Source organism: Opisthorchis viverrini (genome assembly GCF_000715545.1).
Source record: "Opisthorchis viverrini unplaced genomic scaffold opera_v5_431, whole genome shotgun sequence".
NCBI lineage: Eukaryota > Metazoa > Platyhelminthes > Trematoda > Opisthorchiida > Opisthorchiidae > Opisthorchis > Opisthorchis viverrini.
In genome coordinates this window covers 77,508-99,277 of record NW_008752090.1, presented here as the reverse complement: position 1 = coordinate 99,277, position 21,770 = coordinate 77,508, and the positions used below count along the sequence as shown (strand labels likewise).

General features: G+C 44.8%; 1 protein-coding gene across 1 annotated transcript in view; it reads right to left on the bottom strand.

The window, feature by feature from the left end:
- Positions 1-21,770, bottom strand: part of T265_10980 (hypothetical protein) — a gene marked incomplete at both ends in the record, with an annotated part of 64,448 nt that overhangs the window by 22,601 nt on the left and 20,077 nt on the right. The window contains 11 exons of the mRNA XM_009177509.1: positions 5,883-6,065; positions 7,879-8,029; positions 8,148-8,624; positions 9,981-10,012; positions 11,570-11,776; positions 12,158-12,563; positions 14,303-14,356; positions 14,395-14,539; positions 14,574-14,816; positions 14,860-14,961; positions 15,010-15,102. Of these exons, the coding sequence (XP_009175773.1) occupies positions 5,883-6,065; positions 7,879-8,029; positions 8,148-8,624; positions 9,981-10,012; positions 11,570-11,776; positions 12,158-12,563; positions 14,303-14,356; positions 14,395-14,539; positions 14,574-14,816; positions 14,860-14,961; positions 15,010-15,102 (2,093 nt within the window). The remainder of the gene's footprint in view (positions 1-5,882; positions 6,066-7,878; positions 8,030-8,147; positions 8,625-9,980; positions 10,013-11,569; positions 11,777-12,157; positions 12,564-14,302; positions 14,357-14,394; positions 14,540-14,573; positions 14,817-14,859; positions 14,962-15,009; positions 15,103-21,770) is intronic.

Sequence of the window (21,770 nt, the reverse complement as noted above, 5' to 3'; positions counted from 1 at the left end):
ATCCTCGGGAAGTTGTGAACCGATGTTGATCACTGAAAGCCTGATCCCTGTGATTTGACTATCTTCGCGGACTCCACTTCTCCATTACCGGTGCCTAAAACATACTGAAACGAATTTGAAGCAATAACTGGTCGAATGGTCAATGTGGAGAGGACCATAGGCACTCAGGTACAGTACAGAGAGACGGTATAACGCCACAATTTTGCACAAGGACAAATGTCAGTTCATATCAGCTTTAATTGGTTGGTGGATTTGTAGGAGTTGTATATACATCACTTTCGTTTGAACAGTCCTCCTGTCTGGGCGCAATTACCCTTATCAGTCCACACCAAAGAGTACTTGAGTTTTTCTATTATTAGAGCTCGTAACCAGTGGGTATTCGTCGCTGTATGAGGATTTCAGCCCCGGACACGTGACATACGAAGCCAGCATGCTTCCAATGCTATACCAGCATGTGCTGGATTATCGAAACGGCGGTTCCTTGCTCTGAACAAACCATATCGGTTTGTCACACTGTTGCACTACACGACAATCCACTCAGTAAGACAGAGCACCTCAACTTTTGTACAAGTTGCACCGGCGTTCGGTCGAATTAGACAATCATTCAAGAAGCTGTCTGAATTGCATGATTTTCCACTTAGATCGAGACTGATGAAGAGGAAATGATCCAGCCAGACGAAGATGAACGTGAATTCAAACACCTGAATGTGCTACACAAAGTCCGTTTCATGTTTTATTTGGATTGACATTCGAAATATCCGCATGTATCCGATTTGACGTTCAACTAAGAAATACCGAGGATGAACAGTAGGGTACTACACATACCTCATAAAATCCCACAAAGGGCGAAAGTGGTAGTGGTCTTTGTGAAAGCTTTCTTCGCATCGTATCCGGTTACTTAAACTACCGCGTGTCATGTGTACACATAAAAACATCAAAGCCGAATGAATGGACTCTCATTGTTGAAACCACAAGGGGGACATGCGTGACACGCATCTCTACGCGTCCCTATGGTCATCAGTGTACAGGCTGAAAAAAAACCACATAGCTGGACCTCAGGCATGATGGCGCCTTGGGAATCTTGAGTGAGTTTACAGTTGTGTCGTTTGTGCGCTGGTTATGGAAGTGGCCCCGTTATTCACTTCCATAAACACACCAATGTTCAAACACGGACACGACCACCGGAAAATATATCCAGTTTGTTTTGGTCTACCATCGATCTGTCTCCGCAGGATAACTAGTTCGGCGGCGATGATTGGTCGGTCTCCGTTACGGAGTAGACTAAGCGACTCAACACGTTTGGTAAGCAGTAAGTTGCTGTGACCATGTGCTATTGAGCTAATGATGATCCCAGTGGCTACCTGTAAAAATCCAGGAGCTTGTCGTGATTTTCCACGGTTTTTACATTTCTAAATGTATTTACTGATGATCGCTCAGTCATATCTGACCTTCGCCAATAGTGCGAACTTGGCAAAGTCAGATGAGACTGAGTGGTGCAACGGCGGACAGAGATGATCCATCAAGTGACCTGGAACAGTATGCTTGTCTTCCACGTTCAATCCATTGTCGGCCTAAAACGACCAACCATAGGACATTCGCATCACATTAGCTGAATAGAAGATGAGAATGCATTCGCGGAATTTACTACATCGCACCCACGTCTGCTCAAGCGATTTGCCCACGGCAAGAGGGAAGCAGTGGACCGCAATTCCATGCTTATCGAAGCACCCGAGATTACCAATTTTTTAAAATAAAAAACGATAACCCACAATACGCTCCAATTAATGTGGAACCAATGCTTTCAATGGATTCCAATCGAATTGAACAAAAATACGGGACATTTGAATCAGGGATGAGAATGGTTCGATTAGTTTTCGGGTAGACTTATTCACTCATTAATGTGTCTCGTAATTAAGTTTTGGTATGGTGACGTGAACCACCAATGCACCAAGACACCTGCGTTTGGTACCCACTATTCAAAGATCAGAGTGGTTTCATTAGGGTGCTTCAAGCCTCATCAAATTAGTTCTGATGTCACATCATTCAAGCGGCGCATTTCGAGTGGATCTTCGGGTATTTTCGTAGCATACCGAAATTTATCCTGGCTTCATCTCACTTTCTTAGTCCGAATCAAGAGCCGGATTTATTTTCTCGATGATTTGAGCGGCAAGCCTTACGCGCGCACATAATTTAGAACACTTAAAGAGACGTTTAGAAGTGGCACAAAACCATTTTTAGAGGAATGTAACCGAACATAACACTAATTTTGTCTCACACATCATGGAATCTGGGGTCCAACAAGCAGGATGTTTTAGAAGCAGTGGAGAACATCACAATTGCTTTCTCTTCCGGTTATTGATTCATTTTAAAAGTGAAATCATTCCGGCGTGGTTACCTCAGTCTGAATATTGAAATTGCGTCTACAGAGAAAGTGGAGGATTTGGATCATGCAGACCTTGTTTTGGTAATCATCCGTACAAACTACTCTAAATATAACATCGGAAGTAATCCCGTGTTTCGGCATAAGTTTACCAAGTTTCAAGTACCATTTTATCTGGCTTTTCCACGCTTTCGTATCCTTGATAAAATTCGGAATGAGGAGCTTGAGTTTGCCAACTTTGTAAGCTGAGGAAGTCTGGTTGTGCTGTAACAGGTAAAGCCACAAGAGCGACATTCATCTACTTATTTCATTTAAGGTGTCAGTAACGAATTCCCTGAAATCTTAAGTTTATACAAGACAACTGTAAGAGCAAAGTTTGCTTCGTCATTCCGAAATTTCACCACTTTCCCGGAATCCATAGGCCTTAGACGCCCTCAAGAGTTCGAGATAGCTCAGTGGTTAAGGCGCCAGCATATATATATATATATATATATATACCGAATATTTTGTCACCGGTGTATTCGTACCGCAGCATGAGCTAACTGATTTCAGTGTGCACTTGAAGTATTGCGTAAGCGAAGCTTTGGTAACAGGCCACGGGCTGTGTTTGCGGCATGTACACCCTCAATCGCCACCTAACGATAAAACCGCTCGGTGTTTTTCATTTCAGACCCCTGCAGGCACAAAGTTCGCAGACTGTGTAAAATGGTACACAATAGTTTGCAGGCATGCTGTGACATCCCAGCCGGATCGCACAGTTGTAGTTTGTCGTGCATTTGATTTATTTTAAGTGAGGATGTTACCCTAAGCCCATTGATGGCGTCTTATTTGTATATACTGTTTAGAGGTGGTATTTTGAGTGCTGATCCAAGGTTATTGATAGTTTTTCCCAAAGATATGGGAATCCTCACACCAGGTCCCTACGCGTCCCTTTTCTCTCCACTATTTGCTAGGTTGACTAGCAATGTATTGCTAGTGTATTGTTGTCGATGAGGATAACGATGAAGATAAACACTATGTGAAATTTACCTTCAAATGACCGCCCGTGTCCAATATTGGGATTAGTTTATCGGATCGCTTGCGTCTGGTCTCGACGTGCCTAGTTGACCGACTCATCATTTTTAGTGGATTGATAGTGGGTTGAGACACAGCTGCACACTACGCCATCAGTTTCACCTACTTTTCTCGGATTCCATTAACCTAAGACACTCAACTCATCAAGGTAATGAGCTGGTTTTATAATCAGCCTCGACTTGATACTCGTAGACCCGTTAAAACATCACATCACATTTGTTGCTACCACCCAATCATGTTGTATACTAAGAGGGCGTGAACCGCCATTGGGGTAGCTTCGAACTCTGGGAGAACCACAATGATCCCACCAACCCGGCAATAGGGATAGAGGCGTTTCCACATTGTCAAACCACCTATCCTACTTAACTCTCACAAAAATGATTCAAGAACTGAACGTGACACTTGCGATCTCTGCTCATTTGATTCTGTGCTGTATGTATTTATACTCAACAAAGGTGATCTTAGACCACTTGTTAGACGCTTTGAACTGCACGGCCAGATAAAATGACGTCTTCATGGTCGAGTTACTAGTCACCCGGGTACATACCACCTTGGGCACTTTCTGTTTCGTTTTATTGAGCGCTGTAATGATCCCCTGGTTTTCTCCGAGCCCCACTCAAAGCGATTGGCCGTAAAATTGTCCGCCGATATTTTCTGTAGAGAAAATTTCGTTGCAGGGCATCTTTTGTCTATTCCGGCACATATGTAAACACATAATTGCAACCAACACTATTATTTACGACTTATGTACCATCTCTTAGAGTTATGCGAACTGTGGTTTGTCTCATATTGCAGATGAAACCAGTGAGCGCATGTGGAGTGCAGCTTGTGCTCAGTTATCGACAGGGACAATGAAGCAACCTTACCATAGTTTCGCTCTTCAAAACATGCAGCAAGACGTTTTATACCTGCCAAAAATTGGTCAAGTACTCACCAAGCGGATGTCCCTGATGATGTCCGCTGAAAGCCTTAAAATGAAATAACAAGAAGGAGATAGAGAAAAATAGCTGATATCCAACAGAGTTTTGTGCCCGCCATAACAATTTTGAGGGTGAACTGAAATTGGTTGGACGCTGGAGCGAGTGCGCCTCAAATGCTCGTGAATATAATACGTTCGGTGTAGTCTTAGGCCTATGAGTGCGGACGGATTGCAGGAGGATGAAATCACTCAGAGAAAACGAAGCGCAGTCGTCTTCGAGAAAGTCAGTTATTCATCCCACCTATAGCCTGGGAGTACGCTCCAAGAAAAGCAGTCTCCGAGTACACCATTTCAAATTCGGCAACAATTCTTCTTTCCGGTGGTCCACACCACCCGAAATGGTGTTACAGATGACCAAGTTTTTATTTTTGTGTTTTATTTGGCTCCGATTCCTCCCTACGCGGAGCTTATCAGGTAGGCGCAGTGTCCGAGTTTCCGTGAAACTGATGTTCTGCTTGAACCCAAAATTACAGGAATATCATAAACCGGAGATTAGGCTAAGCCACTTTGGAAGAATTTTGAAGCCTTCATGTTTCTGACAACCGACACTGTTGGTATCGATGTCTAATCAATGAGGCGATCGGAAATTGGGATTCTGGGTAGCATAGCAGATAAGTTTGTTGAAAAATCACCCGTTAGCTAGCACAAACTAAAACTCCCTTGTCATACTCTAGAATTACAAGCGAAACACTGGCTTTTTCAGAGCAACGATAAAAAGGTGGAAAACTCTGGCTTGGCGGAGTGAAGCGAAGAAAAGCGTGTCACTGAGGATCCACACTGATCCATTCTGCGTTTGGAGAGGGAGTAGTGCTCTCCACATCAGTTGATCTAATTTAATGTACTGATATGCAGATAGCCTGGAATGCTTGTAACAGAACAGCATCGGGCTAAGCCTTGGCACTACAATCTTTTCTTTTATAAAAGATTTTTTACCAGATTTTTTGTGGGTGTGAGAATTCGACGCAGCGTTCTAAAGACTAGTATTTGCCATTTGCGACCAAGTGTCCGGCGAAGTTATTTTGTGTGTAGCAATTCTATTTTGCGAACGTCATATCACCAAGTACTGTTATATTCACCTCTACAGGTGTGCCTGGAGTGTGTTGGTGGGGTAAGGGGCGAAGGTGAACTAATCCCTAATTTCAGACAATGATAGTTCGAATTACCGTACGACCGATCCACTCTAATAAGAGTAACCTCAAGCCTACTCTTGACGCAGACCAGGCAGAATGATCACATCAGAGCCATTCGAATGATAGGGGGAGAAACAATTCACAAATAGGGTGCAACGTGTCAGCCATTCAGATGATGCAGTGATTGAAGGTGCCAGCGGAAAATCAATTTTACCACAGACATGCACTGCAGCTCAGGAACCAGATTAAAACAGACTTCAAGCTACTTCAAAGTGAACAGTAGACAGAGTGGGGAAGCAAACGGGCTGAACAAACCTACCCAGCGAACGCAATGATCAGGCGTTGGAGGAGGCGTTCTTCATCGACCGGTATGTCCTTGGCGTGCAAAAAGAAGTGTTTTCCTTCGAAAATATCCGGTAATTCTATCGGAGCTACTTCAGCCGGGGCTGCATCGTCACAAGCCTGGTCCGCACCAGCGTCCTTTGCGGGAGTGTCAAGGGCTCTGAGAAAAGATGAGAGTTAAGATTCTTCGTGATAGTATCATCTCACACTGAAAAGCTGCGTTTGTTTTGCGCTGCCAAAATCCCCCTGACCATTTTCAACTTCAACCTGCCAACAGGTTCCAACTTAGGCCCGACCAAACCGTTGTCCTGTCCTGTAGTAGACTCTATTTTCAACTTTCGATTCGCGATCATGTTCGCCGAGTAGTTGTTCGCCCCGCTGCCCTCTTTCCTGACCGACAACCTTCTCTCTCTGTGTCGCCCAAATGCAGTATCCTTGTTCTAATTCCAACGAACCGATAAGTGCTTCACCGAACTCAGCTTCCTAGTTTCAGTTCCCAAAAACATCCATAAGCAGCACTCGCCTCTTCATTCTGGCACCCCTGCTAGTTCTCACTTGACAGACAGCGGATTTTTCGTTATTTCTTCCCAGAACTACCCAAAACCCCGGAATACTATTCCATTCTGTTGTCCGAAATTCAAATAGTGCTCAACTGTTCAGGATTCGGAGCAGCCAGTTCGAAACGTCAAGCGAATTCACAAATTATCCAAACTTTCGGAACGACTTGATAGTAAATAGTGTTTCTTCTGTCTTACATGATGGCTCCCGGTAACCGGTCCCCTCTTTCCCTATAATCCATTCAATTAAGTAGAGAGAACACGTGGAATCTAAATTTCAAGCACACGCCAAACAACCTATTAGGGTAAAAAGGCGCCAGAAAAGTAAGCCTTCAGATAGTTTCACTGGTCCATCAAGCGAATAATGGTTGATAAGCTGTTTCTCCTTGATACGACATTAGGTATACGGGTTTAGGAAACGCTTCGACAGTCCACTACGACTTCAGCTGCCTTAAAGCTTACTAGGTAGGCGTGGGCTCAAGTGGTTTGAGCGCGAATTGACTGACCGGAAGGTCTGTGGTTCGAACCCGACCTCAGCTTCTCGACTTCTCCTGCCTACACTTGGGCAACCTGGCAGCATCCCAGTCCTCGTGCTTCCTTCTGATGGCATGGCAGCTAGGCACCGGAAGGGTGTTATAGCTGAACGATGGACGATAGATAGGTAGGCGTGGCCGCTTAACTTCCATGAATCTTATTTCATGTGTGAACATTAAAATGGACGTATGGAGTCAAATACCCATTTTCAAATCAGTATGGCGTCGGAATCAAATGATACATAGGACTAATATTAAATATAGTCCACCAGTTCAACTCCCCACACTCTCAGCATTGTAGCGTCTGACAATTCAACCGCGACGGTCCATTAAAGCAGAATTGATGTGAACGGGTGAAGCGTAAAGATGTATTCTACCAATGCGAACCAGTCAGTGTGATCAAACCCAATTGAATGTTCAGGTCGATCAAGATAAAGTGGTGCACGCTACTGAATTGTTGGCTGTGATGACTTGGCCGTGTTAGACAGCTTCCTATGGTTCTGCACAGCCTGAATCTATGAACGGTCTGTGTCAATAGCCTCAGCTTGCAAGTTACAATGTGTTTAATAGATCAATAGAGCTGCTGAATGACTACCATCCAGTTACTGATACAGAAAACCAGATATTGGCTGTACACAAATTGAATTTGAGATAGGGAAAGACAGCCAAGTGAGGACTGCAAGTTACTAGCTGAAGCTTATATTTATATGTCAAGTTCTAGTGAAGCAGACCCCGGGTCGTTTTTACTGTGTAGGCAGCGCAACACACCGGTCAATCGAAACAAACTCGGTAAAATAGGCCGAAGCGAATCAAAATAAACTATACGAAGGTTAAGAGTGCCCACAAGAAGCAATCAGAAATTTAGTAGAAAACAGTCAGTCACCTTTGGATTTCATCATCAGTATTCTCTTCATCAGGATCCACTGGTACCGATTGAGAGTGACCGGCTGAAGGACCTTTGGGTGAAGGAAAAAAAGTACATTTGTACAGCAACACACTGTCGACGGAAGCGTGGGGACCGGAGAATAAGATGGCTGAGAAAGACCAGAAGCACAAGTACATTTATCATAAAAGGTGTTATACATCTAAGTCATCAAAACTCTAACAGACACATTTTGTGTTTACTAAAAAGGAGTATATTGGGCTTCCTACCTTTGCGTCGAACGGGGGTCCACTCGGTCGCACCAGGCGCATTTTTTTGTCCAGATGTATCAAGCTTATCGGTGGTTTCTGCATTGAGTAACACGAAAGAGGAAAATAAGTGAGACATGCTAAACAAGGATAACTTTGTGGGCAAACCGACTCTGCAAGAGAAAGAGAGTCGGAGACCGAAGAAAGCACTGTCCACATGCAACCTACTTGAGCGTTTTGATATGCCAACGGAATCGGTCGAACGACTTGGACGTTCTGTCACTTTTTGCTTCTTCTTAGTCCCGCGATGCTTGTTTTTTCGGCTTTCGGAGTGATCATTGTCTTCCTCGTCCGATTCACCATCCGGTTCGAAATCTTCCTCGTCTGCCGATGCACTACCTTCTTCCCCCTCATCCTCGTCCTCTTCCTCTGACAGCCCTTCGCTCGCTGGCCTCCAATCTTCATCATCATCATCATCTGACTTTGCTTTTCGTTTCACTAAAAGAAGTAGAGGAAACCGAATGGCTGTCACACGGGGGGAAAGTCATAGAGTTTCCGATGGCCTTCGCATGCCGTGTCGCTGCTAAGCGTAGGGTTAAATAGATCCAAACACACGGTTTATTGGCCAAGCCTTCGAAAATATATGTAAGCATGGATCAACAGGTCCACGATCCCGGGTCCGGCAGCGCGAAGTCAGATTCTTCGGCACCGATTTGATACGCGTCAATAAGGGCCAGGATGAAAGAAGTATAGTGTTGAACATTATAGTTAAATTTACCGATCTATTGATCTCAGCGTCAAGCTAAACGGGTGGGTTTGCACGGACGTACGGTGCATAACAAACGCAGGTAATCTGTCACACTATATACGAGGAACGAAAATGCACCATCATTTGGGATTTACCCTTGTATCTATTGTTTGTTGCACGGTATCAGGGTTGCTCGTCTGTTGCAGCTTATGCAGGTTGACAGAACCCAAACAAGGAACGAAGTTGGAGCCAAGGCTATTCACTCCGTCCCGGCATCTAAATGATGTGCAATCGACGTTGACTGTGATTCTACCGGTTTTTTAATACTCGGAGGCCGAAACAAATCTTTTTCTCTATATGTTTTGGCCCTTCTCAAGCGACTGACTTTTGGAAAAGAGAAACGCTGTAGGTCATCCTGATTTCACCACAAACAGTAGATTACAGGAGTGATATTGTCCACTTTCGTACAAGTGATCAGCGAAAATTAGAATTTCATTCTGCAACTGAAATTGACTGTGCTGGGAAGGCAAGAGCTGCTCACCTACTAAAGTGAAGACATCGGGCTTGAATCTTCAAAGATATCCGTTAGATGAGCTCTGCTGGTGACATCCAAAAAGGCTGAAAAGGTCACATAGTGCTTCTCGGCATAGCATGATTACAATTGCACAAAAAGTCTTGGTTGAAGTCTCCGATTCTCTTCATACTAGCAACTAAATACTCAAGTGTAAATAGAGCCTTTGTTCACACGTGCACATCTCCAATGACACAACTCATGTGAGCATCAAATTTAAGTCTAAGGAGCTGAGTTGAAGTAAACGCGTTGAATTTACTAGCTTCAACGGATTGTGGGGGAAAATATTGGATAGTTCTTTTGCTGATCCACCCGGATGCAATGGCTTAGACGCGAAGCAAGAATAACACAGATACGTAGGCCTGCCGATCACCGTCTCAAAAAGGACGCGCAAAGCGGTCAACAAGGGTCAAGAAGGTAGCGATGCAGATGAGATGATCACGCTGATGCAAATAGTAAGCGGCTGACACGAAAAGCGATGTAGACCAGATCGATGGAGTAACGGTGCACAAACAACCGATAGCACGGAACTTACGAGATTTCCGGGCGGACGAAGGACGCTGAGAACTGCAAAACAAAGCAAAAGGTTCACTTTTTGGCGTTCTTTAGATACACGAGAGTTGAACTGCATGCAAGTGGACAGAGCGAACTCGAACCTGTCTCTCAGGTCATAATATTCTTGAGGCCTAACATTTACGCTGATTCCAGAAAAAAAAAGAAACCTGAAAGTCAGTCCAAGGGACTAATAGGTTGAATGAGTGGTATTTCTTAGGGAAACAGAGTATTAATCGATTCCGTAGATGGACAATCTTGGTAAGTGAGAGTCGGTCACCATCCAGGCATTGCATAAATAGGTCAGAAAATGTCTAAAATCCGCGGCAAATTAAAAGAAAGTAAAAATTGGCAAGTTGGGAATACTACCGAATAGAACTGGACTTCAATAAAGATAACTACTGTGACGGTTGTTTTCCTACCGAATAATCCTAACAAATTAACAAACTTTCATTGGTTTTCAATACTTCCCACCCGATAGGAACTTCCGCAAGAAATGATGCAGTAACGCAAACTAAGATTTTGCCGAAGTAAACTGAACAGGTTTATGTAAAATTTGTCTAGCTGGACTTCTTGATTGATAATGTATGAGGAACTACAGAAGTTTCACCTGACAAGACACGTTACAGGCTCTGTTCACGAACATTATTTCCGTGGAAGGATGCCTTTTTGCGACCACTACTATTTTGCACCATATTCATCACTACTGCAATGAGAAGACAAATAATCATTGTTGCGGTCTTGAACCAATAGCCACGTTTACCTCAACACTAACGTATAAGAAACCGCAACGGTGTTCGGGGAAACGCAACATCCAAGCGACGGTTTTCTATTTCAGTTGTGGTACTCTTTTGGCGTATAGCTGTCATCCAGTCTAATTAAAGGCTAAAGTAATACGACAGAGATGTGAAGGTGGGTACCACCATGCGGCAGCAGACATTCAATTGCATTTGTCAACAGTTTTACTAGAGTACGTTATGTTAAATTAGTTTTGCCACTGTACATCGGGTTTTGAACGCTAAGCAAAACAAGGTCTGATTAGCGTAAAACGACCAAAACCATCCACCTCAATTCAAATTGTTCAGTGCGGTGATCTCACAGATAGCTTCGCTCAATACATGTCCCTATTTGTGCTGTGAAACACAACTGTTGATAGGTTGATGTCTCACCGGATTGTACTATCTAGATAAGTTTTTGACAATGGACCGTATACGCGAGCACAGTGTCTTTACACGTGTATACAAAAGGTATCAACAAAAGTCAAAGTCCCATGAATGCGATGTGACAACCGTTAGTAAGTTGATTCATAGAGATCCAGGTATGAGTAATATCTTTTCACCTCGCATTCCAAGTTTTGGAGATCAGGCTGAAATCAACAAGATTCACGCAATATGAAGTTTAACATAGATGGTAGGCTATCAACCAAAAGGAATCTTATTAGGCCCCCAAGTTCTGATTCACAGCTGAGGTTCTGAAAGGATTTACAGGATCGCTATATCGAACCAACCCCCACCCATGTCGAGTACTGCAGCTTTTAAATGCAGTAAAAACACTTCATGATTATTTGGTTACCTGGATGGGGACTCTTTAGTTCCATCGTCTGGAGTTGTCGCTACAGCATCATCTGCGATATTCGGAGGACTTGGAGCTCGGCCAACACGATACGGCCGCCAGTTGACCTTGGACTTCTTCATATAACATTCCTGAATCCACTTATCTGAAACTATAATGCCCTTGCCTTTGACCTCTTTGAATTTCGGCGTGTTCGCGAAGGCGCATCTTCAATGAGGGGTATCGTAAAAAAAAAGAAAATTTCTCGTTTAGTGAAATCAGTCCGCGCGGCAGGTTGTTGATTGAATGTTTTTCATATTACTTTCCAGATCATAGTAGTTCATGCGTACAGCATAAAATTGATGTGGGTTGCCGGTGAACTGGTCGATTTACGGGGAAGCCAACAGGCCCTGCAGAGACAAAGTAACCAGCTCTTTATGAATGTGTATAATTTGGGTAATTTAACAGATAAACAGTTTACTAAAATCAAGTATGTTGGAGCATAGATTAACCGTTATATAGACATGGGCGGTGAAATGCGACTAGGTCAATTATACAACCGTCAAACCTGACCAAAATTCAACTATCAGATTACAGTCAAAAACTCACATCAAATGAGTGCAACTAGGTCCCCAGTCTTGGCGAAAACTGGCACCTAAATCCAAAGCCTTCTCCCTCAATTCACTGCGCAAAGGGTTTTGATAGCCACTCAAACAGAAAACAACACCATGAAGAGGACGAGAAGAGGTTGGGTGACTACCACCACGGCTTGGTGAAGAAGGTGGAGACTGGGACATTGCGGAGGATACTGAAGCTCCAGTTGATTGCTGTTTAGAATTTGCAACTGAGGAGCGATGGGACGTAGGGTTATGGGTTGATGGGTTGACTGCTTGGCTTGTCGTGGAGCGCGCAGAACTGGAGGAAGGCAAATTAGCTGAGGTTAAGGAGTGCTTCGGAGAGAGACGCGGACGGCTTGATGGGGCGGTGATGGGCGTGGATGCAGGGGATCTTGATGCTAAAACAGATTTTGGTCTGGACAGTAAGAGGTATTACGACAAAATGTGGAAGGATTATGCGAATTGATAGGAGGAAGCTGATGATATGATGGTAAACGAGAGCCGGCCACCATCCAGGCATTGTATAAATAGGTCGGAAAATGCCTAAAATCTGCGGCAAATTAAAAGAAAGTAAAAATGGGCAAGTTGATAATACTATCGAATAGAACGGGACCTCAATAAAGATCACTACTGTGACGGTTGTTTTCCTACTGAATAATCCTAACAAATCAACAAACGCTTATTGGTTTTCAATACTCCCTACCCGATAGGAACGTCCAAGAGAAATGATGCAGAGATGCAAATTGTGGAAGGCTTATGCGAATTGGTATGAGGAAGTTGATGATATGATGTAGTGGGAGAGACAAGAGAGTACGCCGAGGGCAACCTCGAAAGGCATGTTAGTTCGGTGGAAACTTTAGTAGTTTACTTAATTAGTAGTAGTAGTAGCTATCACCCTCCAAACGACTGCCCGCTTTTCCCAGTATTCGATATTTGAATCCGTGGGTCCGGGTAACATGAGCTGTTTGACTAATAACCCCTTGGTCAATAAGTGTGAAGTAGACAAGCCAAGTCTAATACAAGTTTAGCCGATTGGGTACCAGTATTTGAAATCCAAACTATACTACGCGTAACTCAAATGAAAGAACTCGAAGTAATGAGCAATCAGCCGTCTGCGTGTGATCAGAAGTGACGATCCGATTTTCCGGAAGTAGAATACCCCGTCTGTATCCACTGGTTTATCATTCTTAGAACGAAAATCGGTGTAAGCTTCAGCTAGAAAACAAAATCTAGCCTCAAAAGATACAGAACGGTGCCAAAGAGGACTACGAATAATCAGGCAACAGGGACTGTCAACTGGGGCTGTTTACAATCCATCAAAGCAGTGGAATGTTGCTACATAGTTGAATGAATGAACAATAGTGAAGAGTTGACGTTCAACACCGTCGTTGTGGTTGTCAGTTGAGAAAGTAACCTGACTAAGGTAGTCGACACAGGGTACACACCGCTGTGAGAAGGTTACGACAGGTTGAGTGCGTACAGTGCTAAGGTGGTCCATACGAAAGGGATAGCGAAGACGAAAGTATGTTCTTTAATGCCGATGATAATGGTGACGATGAGGTCCCAAGTTAAACCTAGCATCACGTACAGGCAAAGGACGCTCAACTACAAAACAAGTGAACTTTGAAGTTCAATTAACTGCTCAGTAGTGGTGTCGATATTCTATGGATGGATTGGCAGATGGCATAAGTGAATGGTGAGACCACATATAACCGTCAACAACTACTAACTCCGAACACAACGTAATCTTTGCAATACAGAACAGACAAGAAATTGCAAACGAATTAAACAGTTTCCAAGGGAACAAATTGACCCAATGCCCGATTTCGCTAAGATAACAACGGTGTCTCATTCAAACAGAATAGACAAAAGCAACGTCGAGCTTGTCTTTCTATGAAAGGCACCACTCGCTGCATCCTTATACTCAGTAAGCCTGGCTGTTCGAGGCAATCACCACATGCACATAATTTGTGGTACGATGGTGACATAGCGGTGAAATGCTGTCTCCAGTGCAGAAGACTGCAAGCCGTAGGAGTTGAGTGATATAAAGTAAGGTAGGCAGGTAAACCTTTTCCAACCTGGTTAAGTGATCAGAGTACGGGAAGAGAAATCCAACACGAGCAATAGACGTACTCACCAGAGAGTATTTCAGACCTCCCGGAGTGCCTCGCGGCCAGTAGCTTCTCAGCGACTGTATAAGGAACCGTTAGAGTGAACAACGAGGAATACCTGAGACGGGCTGAGCGACAGAATTTGTTGGGGCGGCTAGGGACGACGAAGCGGCGGCTTTTGCAGCCTGAAACAATGCACCAGGACGGAGGCCTGGTGGTTCTTCATCGTCACCTACGTCAATCATAGCGTCGCTAATCAAAGCCTGACGACGAATAAGTAGAGTCAAAAAGGCTTACTTTTCTATTAGAAGTCGTTTCAGGTTGCTGGCTGCTCAAAGCGGGAGAATGAAAACTAACAAAAGAGATCCCATATTGAAGGTTTTTATTGAACGGCTGTGAGCACACGAACCGAAACACGTCCCATTTTTGGCTTGCGACAGAGCTTGTCAGCTGATCACCACTGAAGACCCGCACACGGTTTAGATTGCTCTCATTTTTGGCCTCCACGGGTGAAAGAAATGAAGATGAGGGTAAAAGGACCTAGAGACAGTTAGGGACATGGTGGCGAACAATTATAGGTTACCGAAGGATCATCTGCCGACGCGGATCGCCGGACGAGCACTTCGATGAAGGCTGAGCCATTATTCCCGATATCCAAACGGCATACTTCTACAGGTTCTTCGAACTACAGATCCACAAAGAACTTAAAGAAAGGACTAAGCGGCGAACCTACGTTAAGTTCAACAACTTCCTGTTTGGTACCACCCTTCTCCGATCGCCATTTGGAAAAGGAGGAGGCCTTCAGTAAATTTGAGGCGGGGAAAGCCTAATTTGGGGATGGGTTAGGGATAAGAAAAACCAAATGGAAGGTTAAACAGAGCGAACATGTTGCAAGAGAACTTGACAAGGATGGGATGCATCGTGAGACACACAATGTATCGATACCCTGCGGACGCCATACCAAGTTCTAGGTCAGAATTACTAGATCCTTTTTCGCTACGTATGAAACTTGGAAATGAAGGCAAGTGTTATGCTAATCAAGATGCCAAGACCAATTAGATCAGCCATTCGACTGCCTTGAACTGGGAATATAATGGTTTGGTGAGTCGTAGTACAAGATTGCATGGTACAATGAATGAGGAACCTTGTGCATACCGGTACATTTTCTACTGTTCCCGTGAGCCTATCATTTAAAACTCCGTGGGGCTTGAAGAAGTCTTGATGAACCAGACGTAGGACATAAGGCACATTCCCACGATGCTGAAAGCCTTTCCAAAATGGATCAGCCAATATGAAGCGGCGGATGATTTGCTGAGTTCGACTGATGAGCATGTAGGTGAGTATGTCTAGGTTGCTAATGTCCTGATACAACGTGCTTTACAAATATTGAGGATTGAACACTCGTATTAATCGCACCAGAAGAGCTAATTCTGTTGTCTTCAGAGCCCCATATTATTGGTAGAACACTGTAGCTTACTGTTCCATGCAAAGAGATCATTATTTTCCTGCGCATTTATTCTTCTCCGGACATACCTGTGGCCAGCAACACGGCTGTTGCGCGCCCTCAATTTGGTTAAAAAATAACAAAACGGTAGTAATCCGTCTCTGCTGCAGCCGAAAAAACGCAGATTCGATAAAATAAGATAGATTACTGCACGGTGAACGTGGAACCACCTACGGCCTCGGAGGTTTATGACTGCATATGTTCTCTCAAGCGCCACCGAGCTCCTGGTCCGGATGACCTTCCACCCGCAATGTTCAAAGACGGGAGTGAAGTCCTTAGCCATCGCTTGTCCGATCTGTTTGCTTGCATCTGGGAAAAAAAGTCTGTCTCAGACAACTGAGGAGAATCGGTGATAGTGCCCGTTTTCAAAAAGGGGCTCACAGTGAATGTGGGAACCACAGGGGGATCAGGTTAACTCTGGTTGCAACGAGACTGTTGGCGTCAATTGTACTTTGTCGCCTTACGGTGGCTCGTGAGATACTGTTTCGAGAGCAGCAAGCGGGACTCTGGTCTGGTAGGGGGCGTTGTGTTAACCAAGTCTTCACACTGCGTCAGGTGCTAGAACAACGCCATCCGTATAAGCGACCCACAATTCTAGTATTCATGGATTTCCGAGGCGCATTCGACTCGGTTGATTGGTTTGTTCTTGAGACGCTTGCCTGCCAAGGAATGCCCCGGAAGTTAGTAAACATAATACGTTCTTTGTATACTCAGACATCCGGACGTGTGAGAGTTTACGGAGAGCTCTGCAAAAGCTTCCGTACACAAAACGGTGTCCGTCAGGGATGCTCACTCTCTCCATTCCTTTTTTAACTTCGTGATCGATGAACTAATGAGACGAACGCTGAAGGGTCTCCAAAACCCTGGTGTTCAAATAGCCTGTGAAGAAAACCTTGTCGATCTGGAATATGCAGACGACATCGTTCTCATGTTCGAAGAGGAGAGGGCGCAAGTATTCTTGGATGAACTGACCAAAGTCATCCCATCCTTTGGAATGCACTTTGCACCTACAAAGTGTAAGGCCATGCTCATGGACGTGCAGTCACTGAACACGCCGCTTACAATCTAGAGGGAGGCGTTTTACGTATCCTGAAAGTTGTATTAATTCCAAGTGTAGTGTGGCAGATGAGGTGAATGCACGAATCTTCAAGGATCGGATCGCGTTCGCTAATTTGAGACACCTATGGCGTCAGAGTGATTTATCCCTTAAACTCAAGGGACGTGTGTATCAAGCTACAGTACGGGCTGTTTTGTTGAATGGATGTGAGAGTTGGCCTATTCGAGCAGCGGAACTGAGACGTTTTCAGGTGTTCGACAATCGTTGTCCCAGAACCATAGCTCGTGTGGGTTAGTGTCGGCGAATCCGCAATGAAGCAGTTAGAAAGCGCGTTTTCGGTTGTGCAACGGGTATTTCCATTGAAGAAGGTGTCCAACACTAGAAGCTGCGTTGGTTGGGACATGTGTTGTGTATGCCGAAACAGTGTTTGCCGAAGAGAGTGCTGTTTTCCATGCGTAATTCAGAGTGGATTAGGCAGAGGGGTGGCCAACCCTTGACTTGACAGAGATATGAAAGAAATTACGATGCTATCGATGCTACTCGCCTTCCAGGATGATGACAGCGGGAACATCATTGTGCCTGGTTGGAGATTTCGAGAGCAGCAAGCGGGACTCTGGTCTGGTAGGGGGCGTTGTGTTAACCAAGTCTTCACACTGCGTCAGGTGCTAGAACAACGCCATCCGTATAAGCGACCCACAATTCTAGTATTCATGGATTTCCGAGGCGCATTCGACTCGGTTGATTGGTTTGTTCTTGAGACGCTTGCCTGCCAAGGAATGCCCCGGAAGTTAGTAAACATAATACGTTCTTTGTATACTCAGACATCCGGACGTGTGAGAGTTTACGGAGAGCTCTGCAAAAGCTTCCGTACACAAAACGGTGTCCGTCAGGGATGCTCACTCTCTCCATTCCTTTTTTAACTTCGTGATCGATGAACTAATGAGACGAACGCTGAAGGGTCTCCAAAACCCTGGTGTTCAAATAGCCTGTGAAGAAAACCTTGTCGATCTGGAATATGCAGACGACATCGTTCTCATGTTCGAAGAGGAGAGGGCGCAAGTATTCTTGGATGAACTGACCAAAGTCATCCCATCCTTTGGAATGCACTTTGCACCTACAAAGTGTAAGGCCATGCTCATGGACGTGCAGTCACTGAACACGCCGCTTACAATCTAGAGGGAGGCGTTTTACGTATCCTGAAAGTTGTATTAATTCCAAGTGTAGTGTGACAGATGAGGTGAATGCACGAATCTTCAAGGATCGGATCGCGTTCGCTAATTTGAGACACCTATGGCGTCAGAGTGATTTATCCCTTAAACTCAAGGGACGTGTGTATCAAGCTACAGTACGGGCTGTTTTGTTGAATGGATGTGAGAGTTGGCCTATTCGAGCAGCGGAACTGAGACGTTTTCAGGTGTTCGACAATCGTTGTCCCAGAACCATAGCTCGTGTGGGTTAGTGTCGGCGAATCCGCAATGAAGCAGTTAGAAAGCGCGTTTTCGGTTGTGCAACGGGTATTTCCATTGAAGAAGGTGTCCAACACTAGAAGCTGCGTTGGTTGGGACATGTGTTGTGTATGCCGAAACAGTGTTTGCCGAAGAGAGTGCTGTTTTCCATGCGTAATTCAGAGTGGATTAGGCAGAGGGGTGGCCAACCCTTGACTTGACAGAGATATGAAAGAAATTACGATGCTATCGATGCTACTCGCCTTCCAGGATGATGACAGCGGGAACATCATTGTGCCTGGTTGGAGATGCTGCAAGACATGGTTGCTAATCGATGTCAATGGTGCTCTTGCTGCCAGTTTCTATGCGGATTGTCTGAATGAGTGTCTGAAGATGTAGGCACCTCGGAATGATTGTAGTAAGCTAACAGTAAGTTCTTTGTCCATCCAACTTCAGTATTGTGTTCACAAAAAGGCGTTCAAATAAGATATGACTGTATGGCAGTGAAACATCACTGCTGATCACTGATGTGATGCTGTCAACGATCATGGCGAAATATTTAGAAATAAAACTACTTATCGCCAGTTACTTCTCCAGTTTTTACGACCGACAGAGTCAAGGGCAGTCTACGGCTGAATAAAAACTAGCATCGACAGCACCCAGACTTTTGTAATTGCCTTGGAATCCCTGCCAGGTGAGTGGTCGACCACCACTGTTCACGACACTCAATTGACCGCAGAAACGGCTATCCACCCAGCAAACGATGGTTCGTAGCGCGAAATACACGAAAAACCCGTCGTACCTTCTGGTCCTGGACACATTATTCCAATAAAATGCCTGATACACAACCGAACACTCGCTTTCTAACTGTCACGTTACGGACTTGCTGGCACCAGCAGACACTCCAGTTCTGTTGCTCACAGAAGCTACGTTCCACAAAAATGCGGAACAGCGCTTCCTGTGGCCTGATCTACACTACCCTTGAGATTTAGGCATATACCGTTTTGCTACTACAGGTGTCTCAAATCAACAGATCCCAGGTTTAAGGATTCGTGCATTAACTTCATGTTTCACATTAAAGTCGACGCTTACAAAACTACCAATTCACGTAAAAGTTTCAACCACCTACAATGTCTCTCTCTGAATTGTGTGGTGTGTTCAGTAACTGTATGCCTAGAAGCATGGCCTCACACATTGCGGGTGCAAAGCGCATGCCAAAGAACGGGATGTTTAATGAGTTCATTCAGAACTGTTACTTCATTTCCCCTACGAGAACGAGGACGATGTTTGCATATCCAGAACAATTGCATGGTCATAATCCGCAAATGTTCTAAAAGGAGCCAAAGCTGGTTACTAATCTACGTCATCGGTAACTGATGGCGATGTGATCAACTTGGTTCCGCGGCTAGCACGCTGTTGAGGGACATCAAAGAGCAAGTTTGGTTTATTCCATTAGGTAGCACTGTATGAAAATAGCTTACAATCACCACACAGCTGGAGCAGCCACCTGCCGTTTTCCAATCCAATGCGACTACCCAATCGAGTCGCAGATGTGCTAAGGTAGTCCTTTTGGGCACTTATATCCCTGAAGAACACAGCGACATCTTTAACTTCTGGTTGGAAGTAACGGGGGATTCAAAGCACCATAAAATTTCTTTCGTGGTATCAGAGGTACGATCCGTTGGAGCGTGAGCAGACACATTAAATAAAAACGATCAACTTCTCAATCGAGGGATACCATCGCGAAAATTGCGAGACAAATCACACAGAAGCGACTAGTAACGAGTATCCAGTCAAGCAAGGATCCTTCCGCTCGGTGACTTAAGATGCTGCTGACCTCGGTGCAGACTGCCACAACGACCACCGGAGGTGATCACCCGGAAGCGAGTGGAGAGTGGTAGAGCTGTTAGCCAATCCACCGTGCTAGCATCTTTTGTTCTTGTTTCTGATGCACTGGACACATCGTTGTCAAAAACAGCGGAAGCAAGAGAGGCTTATTGTTCCACTTGCTTTTTACCAATGCTCATCAACACTTTCAAAGAACGATTCACCCCACATGTTCCAACCCCACCCCTAGTGGCCAGGAGGCTTTGTTGGTCAGACCTCTGGTCATTGACCAACATGGTATGAGAGTCTGCGAGTGTCGCACGGACATTCCACAGTATAACAAATGAAAAACCGTTCAGCTGTAATGCCCTTTCGGTGCCTAACTGACAGGCCACCAGAAGGAAGCACGAGGGCTGAGACACTGCCAGGTTGACCAAGCCTGGACTTGGGAAGTCGAGATGCAGAGGTCAGGTTCGAACCACGGACATTTCGGTCAGTAAATTCGCGCTCTAATCACTGAGCCATCTCGCTGTATGCTCTATGGACATCGGAGATACACGCACCACCACATCACAATAAGTTCACATCTCTGTGAGGGACAACCACTGATAAGAATGCTCCGCCTATACACAAGAAGGAGAGCCAGAATCGCCTGAACACTCAACAACAATCTAACTCACCATCTATAGTTCTTTGGTCGGATTCCTTACCCGCAACGCGACCCTGGACAGTGAACGTGGAATCCACAGCAACTTCGGAAACAATCAAATGTTCTTTCGCCCTCAAATGTCACGTGGCTACTGTTGCTAAAAAACTCCTACTCATTCTGCTCAATGATAGAGGAGAAATTCGCAGTCGGTGATCATCTAACTTATGTGCCTCTGGACAAAAGAGACCAGAGTGAGTCGACGAAGGCGTGTATTTTCGAAAAAGTTTCTTCTACTGAGTGAGGCAGTCATAGATGAATTAGTTTGACCCCTGTTGTAAAAAGACTCTGCGTCACTTATCATGCGTTGTCTCAAGAAAGGGTGTGGAGACAGAAAACACGATTCCACCAGAAAAGGGCTGTATGGACCACTTCATCACGCGCCGTAAAGTGCTAGAGCAAAGACATGCGTCCAAGTGTCCCAAAATCTTGGTGTTTTTTGACCTCAAGGGTGTACTAGGTCTATCGACCGGTTAATTCTCCCCAACAAGCTTACGCAACAGGATATACCCCACGGGTTCGTGAATATCGTGCACTGTTTGTATTCATATACTTGTGAGCGCAGGAGTATACGGAGAGCTGTCCAAAAGCTTTCACGCAAGTGTGTACGACAAGGATGTACGCTCTTTATTCTTCTTTGAATTCGTCATTGCTGAGGTAATGAGGCAGTCGCTGGAGGGTCTTCGAAGTCCATGTTCAGATCTCTCCAAGTGTTGTCAACCTAGAATATGCAAACGAGAGTCCTCATTTTTGCAGAGCAGGAAGCGCAAGCACTATGAGAAATGCTAGCCCAGGTTATACACCCCTTTGGAATGTGCTTCGAGCCCATAAAGTGCACACTGATACAATATAGTGCAAGTTTTGAACATGTTTTTAATGATTAAGGGGGTGGCAATGGAAGAAATTAATAAAAAATAATCATCCAACTGTATCGCTCTTTCACGTCTATCTGCTA